The following is a 25,343-nucleotide window of genomic DNA, read 5'->3' as shown; positions in this document are numbered from 1 at the left end:
CTTCATTAAAACAAATGCTCCAAATAACTTTTTTGGTCTTTTTTTTTTTTTTAGATCCCTGAGCTCTTCGTTGGTCTTCAAGTTAGATCTCACACTCAAATGAGGGCTCTGTTTAGTTTGTTCACCGTTTCTCAGACAAGATTATGTTCACCAGCAATAGTTTTCAGCCAAAATGTTGTCTAGCACAAGATCAGTTTGTTCTTGGCTTGGTTTTCCGTATTTTCTAAACCTCAAGTAACATGCAAGCTCGGTGATGTAATCTACAAAATTGAGCAAATTCTCACAAAACAGTGTTGTTCCTAAATATTTGTCACTACATAATGACCTCCATGCCACCCTCCTCTTTTAAAGACTCTGCATTTGTCTCAGATTTAACTTAGTTCATAGTCAGTCAGATTCAGTTTCATATTCAGATCCAATTGCAATACAATACACCAATGAATCATAGTGTTAATTAGCAAAAAAAAAAGTGATCTGGAACACCTTCAGTGGTTAATTTTGCTGTCATCTCTCATCCTGATCAAGCATGTGGGGACAGTGGAAAGGAGGTACTCGCTTTTAACAGGAAGAGACCTCCAGCAGTATTAGGCTGAGCATGAACAGAAATCTGAAAAGACCAGCTCATGGTTCAAAAAAAGGCACAGAAAAAACAGTCAAACCTGTGCAGTAATACAAGGCACACTATGTAACTTTTAAGATTTTCTTTTTTTTACATATTAGTTAAAATGATCAGTATAAGAGATAATTGGTGGGGAAAAAAAAGGCTCATCTAGCTTCTCTGTCATTTTGCACAAAATACACTGCTGTCAGAAACAACCAATCAGAGCCAGGAGGAGGGTCTTAGCGCTGCCAATGATTTGTGTACTGCTCACACCATTACAGCTGGTTGGTTCACTACAACAGAACCTACCATGGATGCTCAGGCTAGTTAGCATAGCCACCGATGACATCACATAAATGGTTTTCCTTGAATGGTAAGTTGTCTCTCTGCTATTTGTGGTGGTGCATATTTCTTTAGAAGGCACTGGAAAACACTGGTAAAAGGTGGAGGAGCTTCTTTTTGTTTCAACAGGTCATTTGTCTCACCATGTTGTGACCGTTTTTAAACAAATTTGCTAGGAACATATTTTTGTAAAAGCTGCTTACTGCAACTTTAAATGTGAGATATGAGCGTATCGAGTAAATGGCGCCAATAGCGCTCTCAGTACATTTCTCCATGAAAGAGACACAGCTAACACGTTTGGCTAGGAGCGCTTTCAACGATAAAGGGAAAATAAACGGAGATCGACTATTGTTGTCAATTATCTATTCTTTCTTTTTCTTTTTTACTGTCTCAGTCCCAGTTTTTGGTCATAGTTGATGCTCTCATGGAAGTGTTTGAATAACGATTTTTATTTTCACTGTAAGTCTCAAACATTTCATTTAGTCCTTCAGAGTTATTACTGTTTTGGGGGTTTATTCATTTTTTTAAAAGTAATATCCAAAAGGCCAATGTAAAATTAATATTTCGTCACATCCTTCCTAAAACAATGGCGTAAATTTTATTTATTTATTTATTTTTTTGCTAAAAATATTTTTTCTGTCTAAATCATCTTGGCAAAAAAGGGGTGGTACGGTTTTATATTTATTTATTAGTCAAAATCACCTTTGTCCAAAAAACAAAAAAACAAAAAAAAAAAGAAGACAAAGAAGAAGACGACTCAGGCTATTATTTTAGAAACGTAACGACGTGACAGATAACAATAAGTCATGGCGCCATCTTGAGGTAAACGCTATAAATGCAAATTAGAGCCACACAGGTCACCACGTTCCAAACCATTGTTCTCATTTCTGGTTTCCTGCTTTATTTCTACAACATCAACCCATCTAAGCTCTACGATTCTCGCATGATTCATACCCGCGCCTTCTTCCGTGACTCCACGGATCCAGACTGCAACATGTGGTCACTGGGTTTGACAAGATCACAGCCTGTTTGCCTTGGGAAGTTTATGGAGCAGAGAGAAGGGAGTGGATCTGGAGGAAGAGCAGGAGGAGGAGGAGGAGGAGGGGAGGAAGTTGGATGCACTGTGAGACGCTGTCAGCAGCAGAGCGGCAGAGTTCTGTGTCAAACCTGCCAGAGGAACATGTACTGCGAAGGAAAAGGCTGGAACATGAGCACATAAAGGGACGGAGACGCTCCAAAGTGGGAGAATTTTGATCAGCCGTGAAGACGCACAACTGTAGAGTGAGGGGTAAGGACATTTAAGAGTGTTTCACTCGGAGGGATGAGAAGAGAAGATGATGTTCCAGACCATTGTTCTCCCTTTTCTGTCATTAGAGCGAATAATAAGTGCATGAAAAACATGTCTGATGTACGAGTGAGACAATGTTCTGTTCTGTTTTCACTTCTTAACTTTTTCTTCCATTTGGAATAGCTGAGTACCAAAAGTGTGACCACCAAAGTGCTGACATCGATCTCGAGACAAACATGCTCTTCCACCTGCAGAGGACATAAAAGAACTTATCCTGCTGCTATATACAGGAACTTCATTTAATCTTTTTGTTTTTAAAGCTGAGCAGCTATTACATAACCCCCAGGAGACTGACCACTGATTAGCCCTGATATCGAATATAATGCACACTGATGACAAGAGGGGCTGTTCAGAACATTCCTGCAGGCGGGTTGGGGATGTCTATAGGATAGACAAAGCAAATGCATGAGTAACGGAAAGGAGAAACAGCTCTCTCTCTGTTTGAGGACTGCAGAGGGAACGATGTTTCTCTGTAGGCCTGACCCGAATGTTCCACTGACCAGAGACAAACAGCAGATGCACTGCTCGCGTTCTCACACCCACGTTGGCAAATCTGCCAAGAAAAGGTCATGTGCATCCATCATCTCCGCAAATCCCCCTCTGCCGAACTGTTTAAAGACTTCTCACAGGACAGGATTATTTGTCAGTATACATCCATATGGAGTAAGAAGTAAGGAATTGAAAACGATGGGTTAGGGTTTCCAGGATGAGAGCTGATTTGCCTGCATTGGGATGCCTTTCCTTATGGGATGTTCTTCCGTCTTCTTCTTTGGGGAAGCTAGATTGCGTGGGGTCCAGTGAAGTGCCATTGCTTCGTGTTTAGGAGACAGAAGTCGCGCTTGCGTGTTACGTCACAGCTGGAGAATGTCTTGGCAGAAGAAGACTTGCATTGGAAGAGAGCTAAAGATTTCTGTTTTGATGTCTCTCTCTCTCTCTCTCTCTCTCTCTCTCTCTCTCTCTCTCGTAATCCTGCGGCTGGTTGAGAAGTCTGTGGATCAGATATTAGCTGTTCCTGATTACAAAATCACATCTGGCCTCATGCTGCGTTCAGTATAGACAGAACAGCGCCGGACGAAAGGCTTTCTCCATACCGCCTGCTGCCACCATGACGTCAACCCCGAGTGAGGGTTCAAACGGAGCTGTCGTTTCATTTGTCACCTAATTATCTGTAAGAACAAAACCTTCTTTGGTTTTGCAAGAGTATTCCCCCCTACACAAACACACACACACACACCCAACACACTCACACTTTTTCACATGTTGTCACATTACAACTGCAGACTTGAATGTATCTTCAATGTAACAAACAGACCAACCCGAAGTAGTCCACAGTTGGGGAGTGGAAGGAAAGGGAGGAATAGTTTTCAGATTTCTTTATTAATGAAATTCTGACGCCTGCTTTTTTTTTTTTGTCTTAAGTCCCTTTTACTCTGAAACCCCTAAATAAAACCCTATGTTCTTCAGAAGTAACCTATGTGATTTAATCTATCTAATGTACCTTAAAACAGGAACAGGAGCTTTAACATACAACCAGAATTATGAATGCAATGGTTTGATGTAGAACATGTTTATGTTTATAATGGGAAATTATTATTATTATTATTTCATTTAACCTTCATTTGACGAGGTAGCTTGATTGATAACAAAATCTTATTTTCAACAACGACCTGTTCAGAAAACTTTAAAACGTCATACGACGGAATTTCGTATCGCAGAAAATAGAAGAATATCATTAAAAAAAGTAAAAGAGCAACCATATTCAGACTGACTAAATATAATCTCATGTTACGTCAATAGTTTTTAAAAGTAGCTATATTGATCAAGGTGTTTGGTTTTTACTGAGTTGATAAAGGTTGATATTAAAGTTAGCATACTGAGCTTTGTTTTTTGTAAGTTGTTCCAATCATTGGTGTTGAGGGTCGGCCTAATGTACAAACTCCTCATCAAATTTCTTTCTCTCAGAAAGGGAAAACCTACATGGGAAAAAAGAAATAGCAGAAGACACACTCCAAAACACGAGTAAATACAGTGCAAAGTGTTTTCACATAGTACTATTGACTGTATTGACACTTTTATTAAAAAAAAAAAAAAAAAACTGCTATCCATGTATGACGTTCCTTCCAGTTTTAAACCAAACACTGCTTCGTGTTGGTCCAAAAATACGAATAAAACTCTTTAAGGTTTGTTGCAAAATGACAAAATCAGAAAAAGTTCAGGGGTAGAAATTGTTTTGCACACGGAAAACTAACTGCCCTTCACTAAATAATTTGCTTCTGCAGATTTGAAGATGTGGGCATTAATGGGAGTGATCTATCTGTGTCACTGCATCACCGGGCAGCTGCTCGAGTCCAAGCTGAAAGGAGCGCCTCGACTGATCTGCAGCGTCCCTGGGTCACCTGGCCCGCCCGGCAAACCGGGTCCCAGCGGGCCGCCGGGGGCCGATGGGAATGTCGGAATTCCAGGAAGAGACGGCAGAGACGGCCGAAAGGGGGAGAAGGGAGAAAAGGGCGATACAGGTATAATATGGACTCTTTATTTTGGGCATATGTACTTTGAAGAAAAGAAACAAAACATCAAACACATTTTTTTTTATTAAAAGCAACAGACTTTTCCTGCCTGGCAATCCTTCCCATCAAGTCAGACTTGTTCTGTCATTTTGTAAATATCATCAGCTTCAACATTTATTATACCAACCTAGGCATAGAGAGTCTGACATGAAGTGATTTGGAATTTTTTTAAACCACTTTTTCCAAGTCTTTTTTTTTTAAATTTTTTTATTTTTTATAAATAACTCGAGATGTGAGCGAAAACCTTGCAAAACCCTCATGGGGAGGTGATCATACCTGCCAGTTGACTTCAGTATTTGGTCTGCTGGTTTTCAACTCAGAATGGGAGTTTTTCAAACACAGATGTTTCGTCTTGGCTGAGTTTCCGTTAAACATTACTGCACTGACTGTTTAGTTTGCTGATAGAGAGCTGGAGTTATTGGTAGTTGCTAAAACACGCAGTGTAACTTATAGGCATGTACCAGCAATGCCAAGCCTAACAATTGCATCCTTGTACTTCTGCACTGAACTGTTTAAAGTGACAACGTGCAGAGAGTGAAAAACAGGCAGATGGGTGTGAATTTGTAAGATGTCACGAGTTAAAATAGATTCATTCATAAAAATTGGGCTGTTTGGTTGTGCATTTATTGATTTTGCCAAGATTTTTTTTTTCTTTAAGATTTCTCCAAATGTAACCCTTCCACTAAGGATCCAATTTAGCTGTGAAGCCTAGCTCCTGTTGGTCTCGCCAAAATAAAATACCAATCCATCAACACCTTAGAACTCTATAACACAATAAATCTGTCAGCAATAAAAAAGTAAAAAGAAAAAAGATTATGTTTTAGATTGTCTGACGACATGGATTCCTGTATAACCCTCTCGGGCCTACGGAGCATGCTCAAACATAAACTACGTCCTTGCTTTGGGCTATTTACTCTGGATGGAGGCGATCGGGTATAAGATAGTTCGGAGGAATGTGGCCTCCAGACTATGCTGTTGTTCTAATATCAGGTTGGCTGCATTCCAGCTGTGACCTAATATAAGGGGTGGGTGTGGTGCTGAAACTGATTCAACTAATGGAAAAACAACAAAATAAGCAATCAGTACATAGGTGAAAAAGTCTTCGTAACCCATGGACCTCTCACGTGTTACATAGCAACCACCAACTGTAGAGCATTTCATCGAGATTTCGTAGCACAGAGAAGTGCATAATTCTGAAATGATGTTCATTTACCAACATCTTCACAAACTGAACTACTCTGAGGCCATATGTTTAAAAAGTTAAACTTGCAATATTTTAAGAAAACAAAATAATTTAAAGACCTGTTCTACCTATCAGAATTATGTATGGGTCGCCGGTTTTACTGAACCAAATTCCACAGCACGTCTACATGTTAAAGTTGTCAAAGTCAAGCTAGCATCACCAACCTACTTCCCTCTCCCTTGTTGTAGTTTTTTTTTTTATTAAAACTTTTTCCTGACCTTGTCATCTAGTTGTCATAGTGTTGACAATTAGCATCCCTTTGTCTTTTATATATCATGCGTACATTTAAGGTTAAGTGCGTTTTGTTGACAACTTGGCACCTAAAACAAAAGGTAGTCATTGTCAGCCAGCAGCTTTTTTCCCTCCAGCAGGGAGCTGGGGGTGGATCTTGCAAGAAATTGGGTCAAATGGGTTGGGAAAAACATGGTACAATAGGAAATTTCAGACAAAATATGTTTCATAGTGTCCCGATAGAACACCCTGCAGTTGTAAAGTCACAACCATAACACTGCAAAACTGACATTTAACTTTGGCGTTTCTGTTTTAGGGGTGAAGGGCAGAGTTGGTCCGACGGGGAAAATTGGAGAACGAGGTGAACGTGGCCCCGCGGGAAAACGAGGCCCTGCAGGAGACAACGGAGACGCGGGGCCTCCTGGCCCTGCAGGCCGCGAAGGAGATAAAGGCAATAAGGGCGAGCGGGGACCCCGTGGAACTGCAGGAACATGCAAATGTGGCAGCCTGCTACCCAAATCTGCCTTCTCGGTGGGAATCACCAGCAGCTACCCCACAGAGAAGACCCCCATCAAGTTCAACAAGGTCCTCTTCAATGAAGGCGGACACTACAATCCCCAGACGGGGAAATTCATCTGCGCATATCCAGGCGTCTATTATTTCTCCTATGACATTACACTGGCCAACAAACACCTGGCCATCAGTCTGGTGCAGAACGGTCAGTACCGCATTAAGACCTTCGACGCCAACACAGGAAACCACGACGTGGCGTCTGGTTCCACCGTCATGTTCCTGAACCCTGAAGACGAGGTCTGGATGGAGATCTTCTATAGTGATCAGAACGGTTTATTCACGGACCCCAGCTGGGCTGACAGCCTGTTCTCTGGGTTCCTGCTCTATGCAGACACAAATTACTTTGACACACTGGCAGCCGACTACGCGTAGAAAACCTGGAGAACAAGGTAGAACCACAAACTGTTTGCTACTGCTATTATCACTCAATCAGAACACTTTTGGTGTGAACAAACTATATATATTGCTTTATTTACATGTTTGTACTACTATGGGATTATTAAAGTATTCATTTAACATTGCGGAAGTCTGATGAAGCTTCAGGAGATTTATTTGATTCTGGTGAAAAATTGATTTAAATAAAAATTCCAAATAACTAAAGGTGTGAATTTGTTTAGAAAAAAAAAAACATTCTAACCTTCTGTTTGGGAGACATTTTTTACTCTAATTTTGGCTGAGATTCTTCTATATTCATGAAGAAGTTTTTGTGAAACTGTTTGTTATTTTGTATATTTTCTAAATTAAACTAATGAAATCCTATAGTTTCAAATATGGACAACCCTGATCATCCTCTTCACGAGACAGAGTGCTGTAATACAGACTGCTCCAGGAGATCTTTCCTGAAAAACAGCCTTAACCATCCATATTATAGTCCTTATTGAATTAATGTGAGCTACAACAACGTTTAATTTCTCTTTGGGATACATAAATTATATTTGAATTTCATGTTACAGAGAGGTAGGGCTCCAAGTTAAGATCTCTGAACAATCATAAGCTTTGTCTTTATTTTATCATATTTGTTATAGTGAACATTTTTTCCCAAAAAAATTAAACTAACTGACTATTAAGCAAACTAATTCCTGCAAAGTAAGCATAACATGACTTCTCCATGTGAAAATTTATTTGCCCTCCATTCAGATTTCTTCTGTTTTTGCCGTTTTGTCACACTGAAATGTTTCATCAAATCATCAAACAAATTTGTATATATATATATATATATATATGTGTGTGTGTGTGTGTGTGTGTGTGTGTGCGTGCGTGCGTGCATGTGTGAGTGTGTGTGTGTTTAGAGAAATGAGCTATCCAAACCTGCCTGGGCTTATGTGAAAAAGAAATCACACCTCAACCCTACTAACAGGTTTTACTTTGACTAGGCCACTCTCAAAAAACTTGTTTTGCATGTACTTTTCCTTCTACTGCCAGGTTTGTTCCACCAGCACATGATCTGAGGCAGACCTGCCTACTCACACCTGATGCTGACCTGCTGGTTAAGCAGAAGAAAGCCACTCATTCATTCACGATTGATCAACCCTCTGCTGGTGTGGTAAAGTCTCAATTTGTGATACTCATTCATGTTCTTTGAGTTAGTCACCTTGTGTGTCCTCTGTGATCTCCAGTGGATTAAAGCCTGTTTGCTTTGGGATGGTTAAAAAAAACCAAACACTGAACACCATGTACAGACACAGCTGCTGAAGCTGCATGTCTGCTCCATTCAAATTTCAAATCTGTAAATCCTAATCCTGGTCAGTTGGGATGGCTTTAATCTGTGTCCCGGAACATAAACGCTGCGACCAGTTAAGATCACTTTGAACGAGGTTTTGATGTGAGCATTACTCCCTTTAATTATTTGGATTATGGATTTGAATGCAAACTCTGTAAAAAAAATTTGATATTCAGCATGTTTTGCTGGATTTAAATAATTTGCAAATAAAAACACAAGATCCCCTTTTGTGAGTTTTTAAATTTAGCAGAATATACAGCAATGGAAGTGAGAAAATGACTGGGATAAAATGCAGAGGACATGCAGGCAGTAAGAAATATTTGCCATCCTTCCACTATGAAACTGCAACTTTAGTTCAGGATTCATCCATAAAGTCTAGCCTTACTACCAAGGCTGTTGTCGAGCCTTGTTAAATCTGCAAATCTGGGCAGATTTCTACCCAGTTTTGTCAGATTTGGTTCTTATTACAGAAGTGTAGATGCAGGGAGGAGAAAAACTACTCCACCAGCGACATGAGTTCCGTAAAAAAAAAAAAAAAAACTTGCACGTTTGTCCCTCCTCGCGCCATGTAGTGGGCGGGTTGCTTTAAAATGAGAGTCTTGATTGGCAGTTAATCCGACCAATAGAAATCCTTCTCTCTGGACTATTAGGTTGCATTCGTGATGTTGCTCTTGGTAGGTTGAGAAGTAGTTTACGTCGTTACCAAGCAGCGTTAACGGAGTTCCAGTCATTAGCAGAAAACCATCTTGGTCTAAAAGACAACGCTTCATCTATACGCACAGTTACACTGTTATAAATGTAACATTTTCACGACAAGTTGGTGAACGTTGATGGAAAAAATGGCTGCGTCAAGGTAAACATTTAACTGCTCGGGTAACAAGTAAATCTGTGAATTACCTTTTATAACGCTTGGTTACTAATAAAACATAATTTCCTGTGTTGAAACAAATTTTTAGTGACATTCGGGAGAAACTACGAAAGAAACGGCGGGCCTTGCAAGATACTTTGGTAAAAAACAAAAACGAGGATGACATTCAGGTAAAGTAATTGAACTTCTAAGGTTAAATGAAGCCTAAATATCGTACCAGAGTATTTAATATTTAGCGCGTGCATGCATACTTAATTCTGTCAGTCCAACATGAAGCGTCACTTTTAACAAGCCTGAACATGACCCGAGGGAAGAAAGGAAGGAAGGAGATGTTACAGCACAGAAACAGGGGCTGCTAACGCTCTGATAAATCTAACTGTACTCGATAGGCTCTGGTTCCGTCTGCCAAGTTCAATGTGGACAACCAACCGACTGCAATGAAGGTTGGTTTGTGTGTTTTAGCTTAGGTTTTAGGCTGTTGCTGCTCTCCTGTGTGTGCTGCTGGTTCTTCAACACCAACCTCCCTTCATCCTAAGCCTTCCTGCAGCTTTAGTGGCTAATAGCAGCGTGAATGTGGGCTCTGTATTTCTGCCTGCTCTAAAACTGCGTGGTTGTCTTCCACTAGGAAGCTGAGGGCAGCGATGAGGACCCAGGAGAGAGTCTGAGACGCACACTGAGAGCCCAGAGAGAGAAGAGGAAGACAAAGGTGCAACCCAGTTGTCTGGGATTTTTTTTTTTTTTTTTCAAATTTTTTATGTTGGCTCAGTTTTACTCCCATTATGCCTAATATCACTGGTGGCTCTTGTTGATTAGTTGCTGGAACAGTCTTTCGTCCAGGATGAGGATGTTGGGGAAGTTTCCCCCACTCAGTACAACAGTCCAAATGAGGGACCATCTAGTAGGGTGGATGATTCTGTGGTTTCTACAAGACCTCCAACTGGTTCTCAGAGAGGTTTGTGTCTACCCCTTTGAACCTTTTCCGTTTTTGTCACATAACAACCTCACATTTTTATGCATTTTTATTTGTATCTACTGTAACAGACAAACACAAAGTGGTATCTAACTGTTAAGTGCCATTCCATACCAGCTTTATTTATAGAGCTCTTTAAACGCCCACAGGACCAAATGCTGTACACAGAATAAAGGAAACAGCAGTCATATAATGCAATAACAACCCAATAATAAAGTCAATATGACCAAAAGAAAATCAATAAAGCAACCCTATAGTAATAAAATAACAACAAAATAATAAAAAAAATGAAAATAGGAAAGAAACATTTAAAGAACAAGAATTTTTAAAATGAATCCTAAACTATACAGATAGCAGAAAGGCTAGAAAAGGAGAGATGTGGTCAAACTTTTGTGTGCAAGACAAAAAACAATATTTGCAACTTGCATTATAAGGAAAGAATACAACCAGAGCTTTGTTCAAGTGTGAACATTGCCTTTTGAGTCAATGTTCACACTTGAGTCAAAAGGCAAGTGTGAACAGTTGACCCTGTGAGTTGAGTATGTTTCTCAGCAAATTAAACAGGGGAACAATGACAACAGAAATTACACCAGCAGCCAATATGCTGATTTTTAGCCACCATCAACCCCTATCATTGCCTAAACCATCATCTAAAAATCTGGAAATTCAGTCCAACAGATCATAGCTACTTTTTATAGGATGGGGGGGGACAGATGAACACAAATGCATACCAGAGTTTTCCAGATATTTATTTTTCTTGAAAAAGAAAAAAGTTTGAAAATCATTTATGCATTTTTCTTAACTTCACAGTTATACATTGCTTTGTGTTAGCCTTTTCCATAAAATTAAAAAAATAATAATAAATTGGTGATTGTGGATATAATGTGACAAAAGTTGAAATAGTTAAAGAAGGTCTATATTTTTGCAAGACTTTCTATACAGTTTAATGTTAATTTGAACAATGCATTTACAATCTATCTCCTGTTTCTTGTAGGTGTCTCTGTAAAATCTGAGCAGCCCTCCAGCTCTCTGCATTTAGACACCTTTGTGACACGGCATTTGCAAGAGAAGTTGAGAGCAGCGAGGGTAAATTTCAGTTTCTCTTTTTCCCTTTTTATATGAGTAAGACTGTCACCACTCATATGCCTATCAGTCTGTGAGTGCCACTGTATGTACGCTGCGTTGCAGTCTAAAGGAGAGAGCCTTCAGCAGCAGGAAACCTCAAGGGATTCTAGTGAGCCGGTCAGTCGACTCCAGCGGCTCAAAGACAGAGACACCATAACGAGATTCGATAGAGAGGTGATTTGAAAGACATCTGAGCATGTGTAATAAAGTACAGCAGTAGAAGTAACTTTCCAGTGTTTACTAGGCTGATCCAACCAGTTCGGGAAGAGACGACGACCCCCTGACCCTTCGCGCCAGAGTCAAGTTTCGAGAGCCGGCTAGAAGAGTAAGCTGCATGCTGACGTTAATATTTCTCTTAAAACTAATATTTCTTTTCACATGCTGCTTTTTTTTTTTGTACCTTTCCAAATCAAGGTAGAAAAAGACTTCCCAACTACTGAAGAAGCATACAATTTCTTTACATTTAACTATGAGCCCGACCGGCCAAGTAAGCCAGAGAGTAAGAGCAGGAAGAGACAAAAACAGAGAGACGGAGTTGAGGAGGACGACAGAGATGAAAACGGACAAGAAGAAGCTGAGGTGGAAGAGGAGGATGAAGCAGAGGAAGATAATCAAGACCAAAATGAATTCCAGGTAACATTTGGTGTGAGATGGGGTGAAGACTGGATTCTGTAAGTGTGTGAGGGGACCGGACAGGATCTCAGTCAGAGTCAAACCAACATCTTTGAATTTTGTAAGGGCCGATCTGGATGCAAGCTGAACCGATAACCGTATCTACTTTTAACACATGTTTCTGACAGCCAGTGAAAAACAAAGACTGGGACAGGGCGACAGATGGGAGCTGACTGTTTTTCTTTTTATTCCTAACTGTGCAACTGAGTCTGTCGCAGTTAGAAATTAATCAGTTAATCGCATGATGAATTAAAATGAGCTTTAAATATTTTTTTGAAGGGCAATTTTGTTCACACAGACTTCATCATCAATTTATTTATGATTTGGGTTTGTGTGTGGGTTTTTTTTTTATTATTTTGTTTTCATTTATTGTTTTTGGTTGTTTTGTTTTGTTTGTTTTTTAAGTCCATTAGTCTTTGAGATGCCATTATCAATATATTATTTGAAAATGATCTCAAAATGCAACCATTTTCAATAATCATCCCTGTAAATATCAAAATAAATAATATTTGTTACTGTGACAGGCCTAGTCCGACATTATGAACAGAAACACAAAATAGCACCACCCAAAATAATTGAGTTTTGTGAATGTAGCATGGAAAACTATGGAAACATTTAAGAAATATCAAAGCACTGTATTACGCTGTAAAGTAGTGAGTGACTGACTCTTGTTTTACACCTTGCCTAAGAGTGAAGAAGCTCCTCTGGTGCGAAATGAAGACGATTTATTCGTCATTGACCATTCGCCTCAGGACTTTGTGGAAGTGAGGAAAGCGGAGTACGTTGGTCTCAAAAAGCGCGTCCAACGAGACCGTGAACTCCTGTTTACTCCGAGCTTTCGAACAGGTAAAGCACGTTTTAGCAGTTACCCCTTCGACTCACAAGTGTTGGTCTGACTGGAATTGTGCAAAAATCTTTACAGTCCCAACCTCCGTCAAGCTGCCTGAAAACACGAAGCCCCGCTTTCTGGAGGAGGAGGGCCTCTACGTGGGACAACGGCCTGCCGTATCTTTGACCAACGAAAACATTTCAGAGAATCGCATTTTGAAAATGGCTGAGGTATCATCAGCTAATCTACTAAACTGTTCGTATAAAGAAGTGTGTTCAAGTTTAGATTTATGCTTATCTTTTTTTTATTTTATTTTTTTACTTTCCTTGAAGGGAAGTAAATGGTTTGGAGACGATGGGAAGATTCTTGCTCTGCCTGACCCCATAAAGGAATCGTCCACAAGGCCGCCCCTTTTCCACATGGATGAAGAGCTGGATCCTGCTCTGCAAACTGTATACAGGAAGGTCAGACACTCCTTCACAGCCAATCCATCCATCCAAGAAATATGTTGATCAGCAGAATCTGATGTTGATAGTAACAATGCTGAGCATGGTGAGCGACTTTGCTGGCATTTTTAATAGTTTTTCCAGGATGTTGGGATGTTTGTTTTTTTTTGTGACTGTTGTGGCCTGTTGTTGCTCATTTTGTGGCAACTTTTTCAAAAAGTTCTAGTCAAAGTATAGAATTTTCCTACGCTGTATTTTTGCCTTAACCAAATTCAACTGAATGCATTTGGACACATACATGAGCACTGCAACACCGACATTATCGCTGGGGGAAATTATCCAGGAGAAATCCCTCTGCTAGTGAAGACTGCAAGTTGTAAACCAGCAGGATCCGGAGGCTGTGATATTGATATCTGTGCTCATAAATTGCACAAAAGATGTTCTGAAACAACTTAAATCTATCTATCTATGAAATGTTCACAAAACGATTGTGTAGAAACCAAATACACATCCTTCAGGACAGTGGATGATGGGTAATTGTGTCTTTTATTTATGTCCTAGGCTATGAAGTCCCAGTATGCAAATCTGTACATTGCTGGTGCCACGGACCCCGAGGGAGACTACCAGCTTGACGTTGATGTCTCCGGGCTGATCTTCTCCCATCATCCTCTCTTTAGCCGCGAACACGTCCTGGCATCGCGGCTGGCTCAGCTGTACGATCAGTACCTCAGCAGGCAACAGAATAATCTCGCAGGGCACCTTACCGAGAAGGTAAACTCTAGTGGATTAAAGCAGTCCTCGCACCAACCCGATTTTGCTTCTATTGTTCCAAGATGCTTTGTTGCAGTATTTATAGAGTCTGATATCTTTTTGTGTTGGTTCTGCTGTAGTTGAACGGCCTGAGGAAAGCTCTGCGTAACATGATGAGGATCCATGGTGAGCAGGGCTCCTCCGAGGCCTTGCAGCACAGGATTTCTGAGTACAGTCTAGAAGTGAGGTGAGGTCTCTTTTCGGTAGCAGGCACAACAGTGCTGGCTACGTAACAAACCAGTTTTTCTATTCGTCCACAACAGGAACACTCGGCAGCTGCGCGACTTGGAGCAGGAGAAAGACAGGACTCTACTGAGGAGCATCATTAAAGTGTGGAAGGAGATCAAGTCCCTGAGAGAGTTTCAGAAGTATACCAATACACCTTTTAAGCTTTTTCTCAGAAGGTAACTACTTAATTCATAGACTTCTCAATGGAAACATCATTAGTTAATCTTTAAATTTCTGCCTGATGTTGCTTCACTGTGAAAATGATCCCTCTCCTTCAATAATTTCCTCATTATAACCGCAAACCTCAATGGATTTTATATGAAGGACCAACACAATGTGCAGGATAACAGTGAGGTGGTAGGGAAATGACACGTGGTTTTCAATATTTTCAGGGTTTCTGGGGGTTTCAGGAAGTAGAATTTTAAGGCTTTTAAGACAGTTTTAATGCCACCTTGAATGAAATTTAAGACCTGAAAAAAACTATAAGTATATTGGGGATCCCGGTGTATTACACTGCATATGGATTTCTACAGCCTTGACCTGTGTACTGCCAAGCTTAAAAGTTTTTTGTTTATTTCTTTCAGAGAATGCATCTAGCCTCGCTAGATGTGGCGAAAATGATTGTTGTCCTGCTAACCGGTCAAAACTTTGCAATTACCCATGATAGAGACATAAAAGCTAGCTAGCTAGGCAGTAAGGGTATGTTAGCAACTAGTTATCGATAGCTTCAACCACCTCAAGTCACAAAATTCAAGATGTCTGCACAACAGTCCCATAAGGAAAAAACAACCAAAAATAATAATGCCTTTAAACTAATTTTAGGTACTATAATTTTAGATGCATTTAAGACTTTTTACGATTGTATAGACTCCCTAATTTTAAAAATAAGAAGATATGGCAGAAAATACAACCATTGTAACAAGTTACCTTCAGAATCCACCTAATTAGTAAAAGAATCCACTTTTAAGATTTTTATTTGTTTTTCTAATCTTATGCATCATTTTCATTTTACTTTGCGTTGTTCTAATGAGATCCGAATAAAATTTATTACAGTTTGTGATCGTAACATGAGCAAATGTAAAAACAACTACTTGTACTTATCTGCTTCTTATCAGAGCTTTGTGTTAATTTGTGTCACATTTCCTTATTTTTCTATGTCACTGCTTCAGGGAGAACGTAGATCGGGCTTTGGACGAGTGGGAGTATGAAGGTGAAATCCTGAAAGAAGTTTTGGAGCTGGAAGCAGAAAGTGAAGAGCAGTACCAAAAGAAGCTAGCAGAGTACAACAAGCAACTGGAAGAGTGGAAACTCTGGAGGAAGAAGCAGGTTCCTACCAGTCATAGTCAGCCTGTTTACTTCGTCAGCCTCACGTTCGTATTCAAGCACCTGTTCTCATATTCACTGTTTGCAGAAAGCCAAGCGGAAAAAGAAGAAAAAGAAAAAGAAAGGCCAAACACAGGATGACACGGAAGAAGAAGAACAAGAAGAAGAAGAAGAACAGGATCAGACTGAGTCAGAGGATCCATTTGAGGAAGCCCCCGTGAAGCCGGAGGTTCCAGAAAGGCCGGACATTGGCTCCCTGGAGCAGTGGGTGAGAGAAAAAGCCTCCAGGATACGTAGGAAACCAGGAGAGGCCATTCTGGTCCCGGAGCTGTGTACATCAGGAGGCGTCACGGCCAGCGATCTCTGTCCCAGGTAGGCACCTTCAAGTAGCACCTAACAAATCCTCCTGATGCCAGAATATTTGCCAAATGGTGTATTTTGGGTGTCCACGTGTCCTTAAAAAGTCTTAAATTCATGCATCTTAAACGAAGGCCTTTAAATGTCTTAGATTCTTCAAAAAAATTGTGGCTCACAAAGTAAAAATAACTTAAAATGGAAGCAATACTAATACGGAACTCAATGGGGTTATTGATACCACATACCATAGAATATATTAACATCACCAGCTTAAATATAACTCAATTAGAAGAAGTATCGCTACTACACAGCGAAAATAAACAACCGTCTTAGCAACGGTTGCCGCTGTTACGCTCTGAACACGGTAACAGCGTCATTTATATTTCCTCCCTTTCTGGAAAAGTGCACTGCACTTTTACATGTTTGCTGTAGTTCAGCCTGGTGGAGTTACTCTTTCAGTTATACACTTTTCTTTCTCAACCTGTTATACACGGGTCATGGAAAATTGTATTGAAGGTCATGGAGAGTCATGGAAAATCATGGATTTATACCATGATTTTGGTGGGAGCCCTATGTTTAGAAATGGTCTTAAAATGTCTTAAATTTGAGTTGGCAAAACCTTCATGAACCCTGTTATTGTTCGCCACACTGAGAGGTTTTGCATCATCTTTCAGGGCTGAAATAGCTCGCAGGGAAGATGTTTCGAGGCGCTCTCTTTTCATCAAGATCCTTTACAACTACAAGGAAGTTTCCAGAACAGACAGTCGATCCCTGAGCACCGACTTCAGGGTTCACTTTGGACAAATTTTCAATCTGAAGGTGCTCAACTGTCCACATAGCATTAATCTGCAGGTACAATAAAACTCTTTTTGCCTGTTCCTGCATATTTCGGTTCACTTACTCGCTGTAGTCTTTCTGTTCTACCCGGCTGTGTTTGTGTACTGTGTCTGAGCAGGTGTTTGAGGAGATTGGGTCATCATACTCCCTGCTGGCTCAGGTGTTTGTTCCTGTACCCGACCCTTCAGTCGTTACAGGCAGAGCCCCTATAGAGGAAATCGAGTTCAGCAGCAACCAGCATGTGATGTTTGATCACGAGGGAGTTGGAAGTGGTACTTGTTTTTTTTTGTTTTTTTCCAGATCACTCTACCTTCGACTAAAAATACCCACAATACCCAGTACTCTGCAAAAGTCTCAACTCAAGTCACTCCTAATTTCTCTTTTTTTCTGCCCCAAATATCATGATTGATACGGATGCTTGAAATCTTTGAAAATGCTTGCAATTAAATGTTTTCAAGGTTTGGAAAGTGCTTGATATTCAAACTGCGCAGTTTTGTAAAAACGTTTTGGAAAACTTTGTTTACAGTTGAAATGTAACGACACTAAAACACACAGGCACATGTTTTTCCTCACCCTCTGAAATGAGATTAGACCAAATTTCTCTTGCTTTAGGTCAGTTAATGCCAGAAAACTCTTTTAGAGATTTTTTTTGTAACTATTTCAGATCAGTCACATGTGTAGGATGTGTACAAGCAAGACACTTCAAAACATACAAATAAGAATACTAATCCACAAGGATTAGTATTGGCAATACTGTTAATAATAACAGTATTGACAATACTGTTATTATTAATAACAGTAATAAATGATATAAATCAGTGATTAGGAGCTGTCTTCTGTAGTTCATTCTTTAGCTCAAGTGTGGTGCTGTAGAAGTTTGAAAGTGTACGAATCCTGAAATTTCTCTGCTCTAGTTGAAACGAGATGCAAAAAATGTGTTTTTGTGATTTAGTTTTCTGTTAATCTTGTAAAGTTCTGTGTCAACCACAGCTGTAAACAAACACTGACGTAGTGACAATCAGATGCAAAAGTAGAAATAAAAGCGAGTTAAAATAAAAATAAAACTTGGCTGTTTAAAAAGAATGCAAAGAAATTCTCGATTCATTGGGAGCAAAATTTCAAAGGCATGAAGGAGTACCGGCGCATCCTCACTGACCCTCTTTCTCTGTCCGTGTCCTCAGATGTGCCGCTCTCCTTTGAGTCCGATGGCAGCAACAAGCTGACACTGCTGACGTCCGGGAAGCTGTCTTGCTGCGTGTCGTGGGGCATCGGGGAAGAAGGCGTCCCACTCGCACCGCCTCTTTCTCAGCATCCTGGTGGCACACACAGGTACTCACTGTCACAGGGGGACGATTGTCGATCTGCATTGTAAACCAAGCGGCTCCCGACCTGGCGCCCATGAAACCAGCACCGCAGATCTAAGGGCTGCTCAGATGGTGTAAGGTTGAATTCCTACTACACGGACAATGAAAACTTGTCTGCTTAGGCAAGGACAAATACATTTGCTCGTATTTGTAGCAAATGCTTCCAGAATATTTGTAAAATCTAGTTGAATTAGTTTTGCATAAAAACTGTTCATAAAGTTCTGTAAACATGTTAAATGTGTAGAAAACTGAGGGAAGAACTAAAGAGTTTATAGATCATCTATGGTCACAGTTTTAAACTGGACCTGTGGGACCCTCAGAAAATGTTTTATAGGGGTGGCCAGGAAAGGCAAGAAAAAATTTTTAGGTGAGTACAACTAAAAATTAATAATAAAAAAAAACCCACATATAATTTTATTTATTTATTGGGCTTTACGTGTACATCTTCACTGAAGAAGATGGCCCTGTAAGCCTTTCTATTACATGAACATGGCAAGAGGGGGCCACAGCCTCTCCATGCCCCCCGTTTGGAGTGCCACTGCTTGTGCTCCCAGCTAATCTTCCAAAGCATCATCACTCTGCATTTAGTAAAGGATAATCCATCTCTGATTTAATAAGTTCGTATTATTGATCTGTAAAAAAAATAAAAATAAAAAAAAAATCAGATTTTGTTGTTCCTGATGCCAGCAAACCTGTGAAATATTCTTTTACCACACAGCCTAATCAAAACCCACCTTCAGTGTTGTGCCGTTTCAAAATTTGTTGAAACAGCACAAAAAAAAATTCAGATGTTGAGTTGCGAGGTGTTAGGATACAAACAAGATGGCAAGAAACCATACAGCCTGCAAACAAAAATAGTGAAATTCCACAACCACACCTCACATCTCACTCCTAGACAGAAAAAATCTCACCTCTAGACTTTTTCCCATACATCAACAGTTGTGTATTTCTGCGTCTTAGAGGGCTAGGCCATCTGGATGCCGTCTCATACATCGGTGCGTCTGGATTGTATGACATGAAAAAGATCGGTGAGTGGGCCGTACAGTCGCGACTGGACCCCAACGATCCCAAGAACACCTCCATCATGCACCTGCTGAAAGTGCGTAACACACAACATTGTCTTCCTGGATTTCCCCAGGATAAAGTCAAAACCCCAGATAAGAGCAGCCGCCGTGTCTTCGCAGGTGGCGAGCAGCGGCGAGGTGACCGATCCCGACTACTTTCGCCTTGAACACCTGCAGGAGGAGTTCAACTTTGTAAGCGATCAGGAGATGGAGAGGTCCAAGAGGTTCCGCCTGCTCAGGCTGAGGAACCAGGAGGCGCCCGAGTTTCGCAATTACAAATTCGTTTCTCTTCTGGAGAGGGAGGTCTCTGACAAGGTTTTCCAGGTCGGCAATTCCGACGCCGTACTCCGTCGCGGAATATTGTGAAAAGGATTGTCAGACGATTTGTGAGCTGTAATAACCGTTCTTCTTTCTCTTTGGTTTGAATGAGTTTAGGATTATGAAAAAAGATTGAAAGAGGGGGAGACGATTGACACCAGGCAACATCTGGATCCTCACAGAGCCGTTGTGGCCAAATACCTTCAGCAGGTGTCTAAGTGCTTTTTTTTTTTTAATGTGGAAACTGAGATCTATCTTTGTTTTCTGTGCCGTTGAACGAGCCGTGTTGCTGCTGCCGTTGCCACACAGATACGAGAATCGGTCATCAACAGATTTATTCTCGCCAAACATCACTACCAGCTGTCCGACCTGGTGATCGAAGAAGAAATACCAAGCATTGGGTGAATATTAAACCAGACATTTTGCCTCACCTCTTGCAAAGTTCACTCTCTTTTTTATTGTTTATTCTAAGAATGTTCTAAGAAGTGAGTGAGATTAATTTGTTGCTACTGCAAAATACCAATCCAAACAATTAGTTTGACGGTCTTAGAAATGTGTTATGATCAGATTTATACAAAACTTTATAAGTATGCATAAAAATCCCCCAAAATAAGTTCATTTTTCATTCCAGTTGCTCTAAAAAAATCTAGAAAACCTTTAATTTATGGGGTGAATTGAGAAGTGCCACAGGTATTGACACAATTGATATTCCCTTTAAAATTAATGTAACTGAAGCTTTTTTTTTATTCATACGTTTCTCTATTTCTAGAAAAGTTTAACTAGTAATCCTTGACCTTTTGGCTCATAGGCAATAAATAAAATACACAGGGGCTACTTTTTTAATTTTTTTTACAGGGTTTGTACGGGTGCTTGAAATCCTTGAATATGCTTGAATATCAATGAGGTGTTTTCAAGGTTTGGGAAGTGCATGACTTCTCTATAAAGCCCTTCAAAGTGCTTGATATTCAAACTGCACAGTTTGGTAATAAAGTGTAATCCCTTGATTGTAAGCCTAAATTTGGAATTTACCTGCTCTACTACTGCAAAAAAAAAAAAAAAGAGAGAGAGATTACTTTACTTCATGACTTTTTACACATTTCCCAACAAAATTGCTTTGTACAATATATAACATGTACACAGAACAGAGCATCAGTGATACGTTTGCTGTTCTTTTCATATCTGTGACTGGATGTTTAAAATGTGTTTTCTATGTTTATGCTATTCGTTTGCACTTCATTTTTACAGTGGTGCAGGTTCAGGGTATGTTTGGAATGCTTTTCTTTTCGCTTTCCCCACCCTGCCCTGTCTTTGTGTGCTTTTTAGCTGCAAACGCAGGTACCAAAGCTCTAGTACCTGTAGACCACTGGCAGTGTTCAGTCCTTTTGTAAACTTCCAGATTTTTCCAACGGTTCTGGAAAAAGATTATGTAGAATGACCTCAATTAAGTGGTGCAAAAATGTAAGAATTGGTGCTGAAACATTGGCATACATCATCTTATGGCATTTGTGTGTGATGTTGCTCCTTTCTAATATTTTATACAAGCCAAAATTCATAAGTCATAACAGTTGTATCCTATTACTGCTTCCACAATGAGGTAACTAACACACAAACCCTTTTTGAAGTCATTTATATCTACAGCAAAATGTTGGTTTTAACGTCCTTGCTTAAAATATCAACAATTAAAATCCAGGATATGTTACGCCACACTCTAGTAAAGCTACAATTTAAGCTTTAACCAATAGAGAACCTTAAGTTTTCACCTCAGGAGTCTCTGCCTGTCTCCTTGATGCACTGGGTACTGTTAGCAGCCAACAATCCCACCCATCCATTTTTATTCTCTTCCATAAGATAGTTTAAACGTCTGGTTTTCATGCGTCTTGTCTCTTGCTGCCAACAGCATTCTGGGAATCAACCTGTTCAAGCTGGCTGAATCCAAACGGCCACTGAAACCTCAAAGGAAAGAAAGGAAAAAAGTCACAGCGCAGAATCTGTCGGACGGAGACATCAAGCTGCTCGTTAACGTCATCCGGGCCCACAACATCCCGATCCGCAAACCCCAGAGCAGGTGAGCGCCAGCACCTTTTTTTTTATTTTTCTTTTTTTTTTTTCCTTTTAAATAATCAAGAAGACATTATGTCGAACTCGTACTTGGATTGTGGAGTTTTCGATGCCTGACACCGTCCCACTTTTTGCTTTCCAGTAAACCGGGACAGTCGTCTCAGAGTGCCGTCCAGGGCAGTGATTGGTACCTCAGCCAGGTACAGGACACCCCGACCCGAACACTGTGAGCTATAGGGTCGATGTTAAGTATGTACACTCTGTGTAATACAGGTACAAGTAAGGCCATTTGTGGAAGTGTCCTTCCAGCGCACGGTGCTCCAAACAACCACAGCAGACGGACCAAATCCCAGCTGGAATGAGGAGCTGCAGCTGCCATTTAAGTAACCGACTGCAGACTTTTTGCCTCTCATGATTTATTATAAGGTTTTATTTTATTAAGTTAAAACATAGATCTCGAACACAGCCGTCCAGTTTGACTCAGCTGGGACAGATTTTTGTCCTGTTCCCATAACCTTCAATGTATTTTATATACTGCATATATTAAAATTCATTTTGTGTTTACATTATGATTACCTGAATCCTGAGACATTCCTGGACTGCTAACTAGTCAGCCAAGCGGTAAATGGGTGTACCGTTTCAAATGTCTTCTCCTCAGTGCTCCGAATGGGGACTACAGCACTGGCAGTTTGCAGTCTGTCAAAGATGAAGTCTTTATCAACATATTTGACGAAGTGCTCTATGAGACTGGACCGGTAAAGAGCCGTCTACGATTGAAATCACGTTTTATGTCCGAAACAGCCGCTTCAAGTTGTAACAACTGTGACTTTGCCGCGCAGGGCGACAAATCGAGGGCGACGTCCATTCACACGCAGATAGAGAAGCACTGGTTGGGCTCCGTCAAGATCCCCTTCAGCACCATTTACTCTCAGTCAAAGGTAAAGGCTCTGCTGCGTTGTTTGCACAAGCAGACATTTCCCCAAACAACCGTTCCATTTCTCGCTTTGCCCGGCAGATTGATGGTGCGTTCAAAGTGAACACGCCGGCCGTGCTGCTGGGATACAGCAGGGAGCACAGCAGCACCAGTGTCTATGATCAGTGGCGGAGCACGCAGGGCGGGACGTTCGTACGGCTCTTCATCACTGTAGAACCTCAGCTGGTGCCTGGAGAGTCCATCAGAGAGAAGGTAACCCAGTCTCACATCATTGTGTCCGGGGTTTTATTTTTTTTTTTTTAGTTTAGTGTCCGTGTCCGCATCGCTGTTTTCGACTTCTTTTGGTTCAAGCTTAGACTAACTTGCAAAATATTTATACCCCTTGAACTTTTTCCAGTTTTTATCTCATTGCAATCACAAGCTTCAAAGTAGTTTATCTCAGTTTTATCTTGTGGAAGAGGAGCAGTAGATTACAGTAGATTACAGAGTTCTGTGAGGAGTTCAAAACCTGAGATATCGTTTCACCAAAACATGCTGTTTCATTGATATAAATAAATACGTATATGTATATATATATATTTTTTTGTTTTATCTTTCCTTTTTATGTATTTATTAGGATTTTTACATATCACTTCAGTAATTTGTCCTTATCTTCTTTTATGTTCTGCTCTTCGTGCGCTAGATAAAGGAAGCAGAGGTATCATTCTATTGTTTTCTTTTACCCCATTTTATCATCATTTGTGCAGACTTGTGCATCAGGTCAAAATGTTTCTAGAAAGACACTCGGTGTTAATCTGAAGTGACTTTAGTTCAACAGTCAGGAGGATGAGCGCTTACTGCAGGCTTCAGAGAAGTTTGAGAAACACGCAGCCGGAGGCTATCCGGACCGACCCTGCATCACCACGGTCATCGACCTCAGCGGAAAGACGATCTTCATCACTCGTTACATCCGACCGCTCAACCCCCCGCGGGAGTTCCTGGATGCGTTTCCTAACAACCCTCAGGAAGCCACGGTCGGTGCGATCTTGCTGAACGCTGAGCGATGCCAGGTTTCACTTTTAGCGGACCGGCTGACCTGATACCCCTTCTGTCCCCTCACAGAGCCTCGTTGCCCGATATGTCTCCCTGATCCCTTCTTTGCCAGATCAGGTTTCCTTCTCTGCGACCTGCGACCTATTGAGCACATGTGACGTGAGTGAAACCTCCGTAAGACGTGGAAACGGTACGAACGCTGTACTTACACATGTATCTTCTGTTTGTTCTCAGCAATTCTTGACTCTACTGGCAGGAGATGAGCAGGAACACGCTGTGTTGTTGTGCAACTACTTTCTTTTTTTGGGAAAGAAAGCGTGGCTCATAATTGGCACAGCCATACCAGAGGTAGGTGAGCGTTACTTGTTAAACCTGAACCTATCGTGGTGGCAGTGCCTCATAAACAAACCTTGAATCGTTGTGCATTTTGCCACAAATACAACTGCAATATATTTTATTGGGCTTTAGTTAAAATGGAAAGAGTAGGGAATAACTGCAAACCTTCCAAGACGTGGTCACCCACCTGAAATGATAAATTGGAGAAGTAGCCACAAGTGCAATGTTTTGTTTTTTTGTGTGCCAGGTTTAAAGTTGATCAAATATAAAGTATAAAGGGGGATCTATTATGCAAAACTCACTTTTTTCATGTTTTTATTTTTCCATTTGGGTCTCAAATGTTTCTAAAAACAGCTCAAGTGCTTAAAAAAGAAAACACACTTTTTTTTTTTGTTTCTGGAAAATGAGCCGTTTCAAAAACCTCCAAGATCAGAGAGAGAACTGTTTGGGAGCACCTTTCAGACGCGTGGATTTTTCACAGGGACCAACAGCTTATGTTCTGACCCATGAGCAGAGTGGCTACTTCATCTGGAACCCCAGCAGCGGGCAGTTCTATGAGAAGGGCGACACTTTCTGCCCTCTGCAAACCGTAGGGTGCTTGGTTAATTCTGACAACGTGAGTGAAAAATGAGCAGTTATATGTGACATGATACATATGTTAATGTCTCCTTCCTCTATAACAAGATTCTTGGGGGTGCTTGTTGTTTAGGTTTGGTTCAACATTCAGGAAAATCCTTCACCACTACACACCAACTTTGACATCACCAAGGCCAAAATGTGGAAACCGTTTTTCTCCCGCTCCTTCTCCCACCCGGGGCTGTCTAGTGTACAGGTGAATGTAAAATCTTATCTATATAGATCTATATTTTCATTTTCTCTAGAGTGCCCGTGCATCCCTAAAATGTTTTAAATTCATTGAGAAAATAGTAAGTTGACCTCAAATACATTAATTACAAGTGTTAAATTTTGTTGTAGCAAAACGATTCAGGTAGTTGTTTTTTGACTTGCAGGACTTTTCTGTAAAGCAAAAGCTTAAAGTCTTGCGCAAGCATCTTCAGTACATTCTGATTAAAGGCGGTTGGTAGTTAGCTGCTAAAATACCCTCGTTAGCTAGCTAGTTAGCTATCATGGCTAAGTGCAAATGTAC

The 25,343-nt window shown here is 40.6% G+C and overlaps 2 protein-coding genes across 7 annotated transcripts in view; both read left to right on the top strand.

The window, feature by feature from the left end:
- The first annotated feature begins 867 nt into the window (after positions 1-867).
- Positions 868-7,502, top strand: c1qtnf7 (C1q and TNF related 7). Of its 4 annotated transcripts, none has more exons than XM_007550747.2 (4): positions 879-974; positions 3,279-3,459; positions 4,571-4,807; positions 6,649-7,502. In XM_007550747.2, the coding sequence occupies exons 3-4, from the start codon at positions 4,579-4,581 to the stop codon at positions 7,275-7,277; spliced, it is 858 nt and encodes a 285-aa protein (XP_007550809.1). In that variant the 5' UTR covers positions 879-974; positions 3,279-3,459; positions 4,571-4,578; the 3' UTR covers positions 7,278-7,502. The 4 variants fall into 4 exon arrangements, with proteins under 4 accessions (XP_007550808.1, XP_007550809.1, XP_016526177.1 ...); XM_016670691.1 differs by lacking the exon at positions 879-974 and adding an exon at positions 1,925-2,231; XM_007550746.2 differs by lacking the exon at positions 3,279-3,459 and having other exon boundaries at positions 868-974.
- Positions 7,503-9,270: 1,768 nt separating this feature from the next.
- The window catches only part of cc2d2a (coiled-coil and C2 domain containing 2A), a 17,737-nt gene continuing 1,664 nt past the window's right edge, over positions 9,271-25,343 (top strand). The window contains exons 1-36 of one of the 3 annotated variants that reach the window (XM_007550742.2): positions 9,271-9,478; positions 9,582-9,663; positions 9,883-9,936; positions 10,119-10,199; positions 10,307-10,445; positions 11,458-11,549; positions 11,652-11,762; positions 11,833-11,913; positions 12,003-12,221; positions 12,950-13,106; positions 13,183-13,319; positions 13,422-13,553; positions 14,097-14,306; positions 14,426-14,532; positions 14,609-14,749; positions 15,743-15,899; positions 15,985-16,268; positions 16,928-17,105; positions 17,209-17,362; positions 18,272-18,419; positions 19,415-19,553; positions 19,639-19,842; positions 19,954-20,046; positions 20,146-20,237; positions 21,734-21,901; positions 22,037-22,094; positions 22,168-22,277; positions 22,553-22,649; positions 22,734-22,832; positions 22,910-23,080; positions 23,511-23,525; positions 23,638-23,841; positions 23,930-24,019; positions 24,095-24,208; positions 24,678-24,812; positions 24,906-25,028. In XM_007550742.2, the coding sequence (XP_007550804.1) occupies positions 9,456-9,478; positions 9,582-9,663; positions 9,883-9,936; positions 10,119-10,199; positions 10,307-10,445; positions 11,458-11,549; positions 11,652-11,762; positions 11,833-11,913; positions 12,003-12,221; positions 12,950-13,106; positions 13,183-13,319; positions 13,422-13,553; positions 14,097-14,306; positions 14,426-14,532; positions 14,609-14,749; positions 15,743-15,899; positions 15,985-16,268; positions 16,928-17,105; positions 17,209-17,362; positions 18,272-18,419; positions 19,415-19,553; positions 19,639-19,842; positions 19,954-20,046; positions 20,146-20,237; positions 21,734-21,901; positions 22,037-22,094; positions 22,168-22,277; positions 22,553-22,649; positions 22,734-22,832; positions 22,910-23,080; positions 23,511-23,525; positions 23,638-23,841; positions 23,930-24,019; positions 24,095-24,208; positions 24,678-24,812; positions 24,906-25,028 (4,599 nt within the window). In that variant the 5' untranslated portion in view covers positions 9,271-9,455. The remainder of the gene's footprint in view (positions 9,479-9,581; positions 9,664-9,882; positions 9,937-10,118; positions 10,200-10,306; positions 10,446-11,457; positions 11,550-11,651; positions 11,763-11,832; positions 11,914-12,002; positions 12,222-12,949; positions 13,107-13,182; positions 13,320-13,421; positions 13,554-14,096; positions 14,307-14,425; positions 14,533-14,608; positions 14,750-15,742; positions 15,900-15,984; positions 16,269-16,927; positions 17,106-17,208; positions 17,363-18,271; positions 18,420-19,414; positions 19,554-19,638; positions 19,843-19,953; positions 20,047-20,145; positions 20,238-21,733; positions 21,902-22,036; positions 22,095-22,167; positions 22,278-22,552; positions 22,650-22,733; positions 22,833-22,909; positions 23,081-23,510; positions 23,526-23,637; positions 23,842-23,929; positions 24,020-24,094; positions 24,209-24,677; positions 24,813-24,905; positions 25,029-25,343) is intronic. The other 2 variants (XM_016670760.1, XM_007550743.2) reach the window with 2 other exon arrangements.

This window comes from Poecilia formosa, unplaced genomic scaffold (assembly GCF_000485575.1).
Source record: "Poecilia formosa unplaced genomic scaffold, Poecilia_formosa-5.1.2 Scaffold37, whole genome shotgun sequence".
Taxonomy (NCBI): Eukaryota; Metazoa; Chordata; class Actinopteri; order Cyprinodontiformes; family Poeciliidae; genus Poecilia; species Poecilia formosa.
Note: the sequence above shows the minus strand (reverse complement) of the source record. Positions and strands in the feature narration are given on the sequence as shown.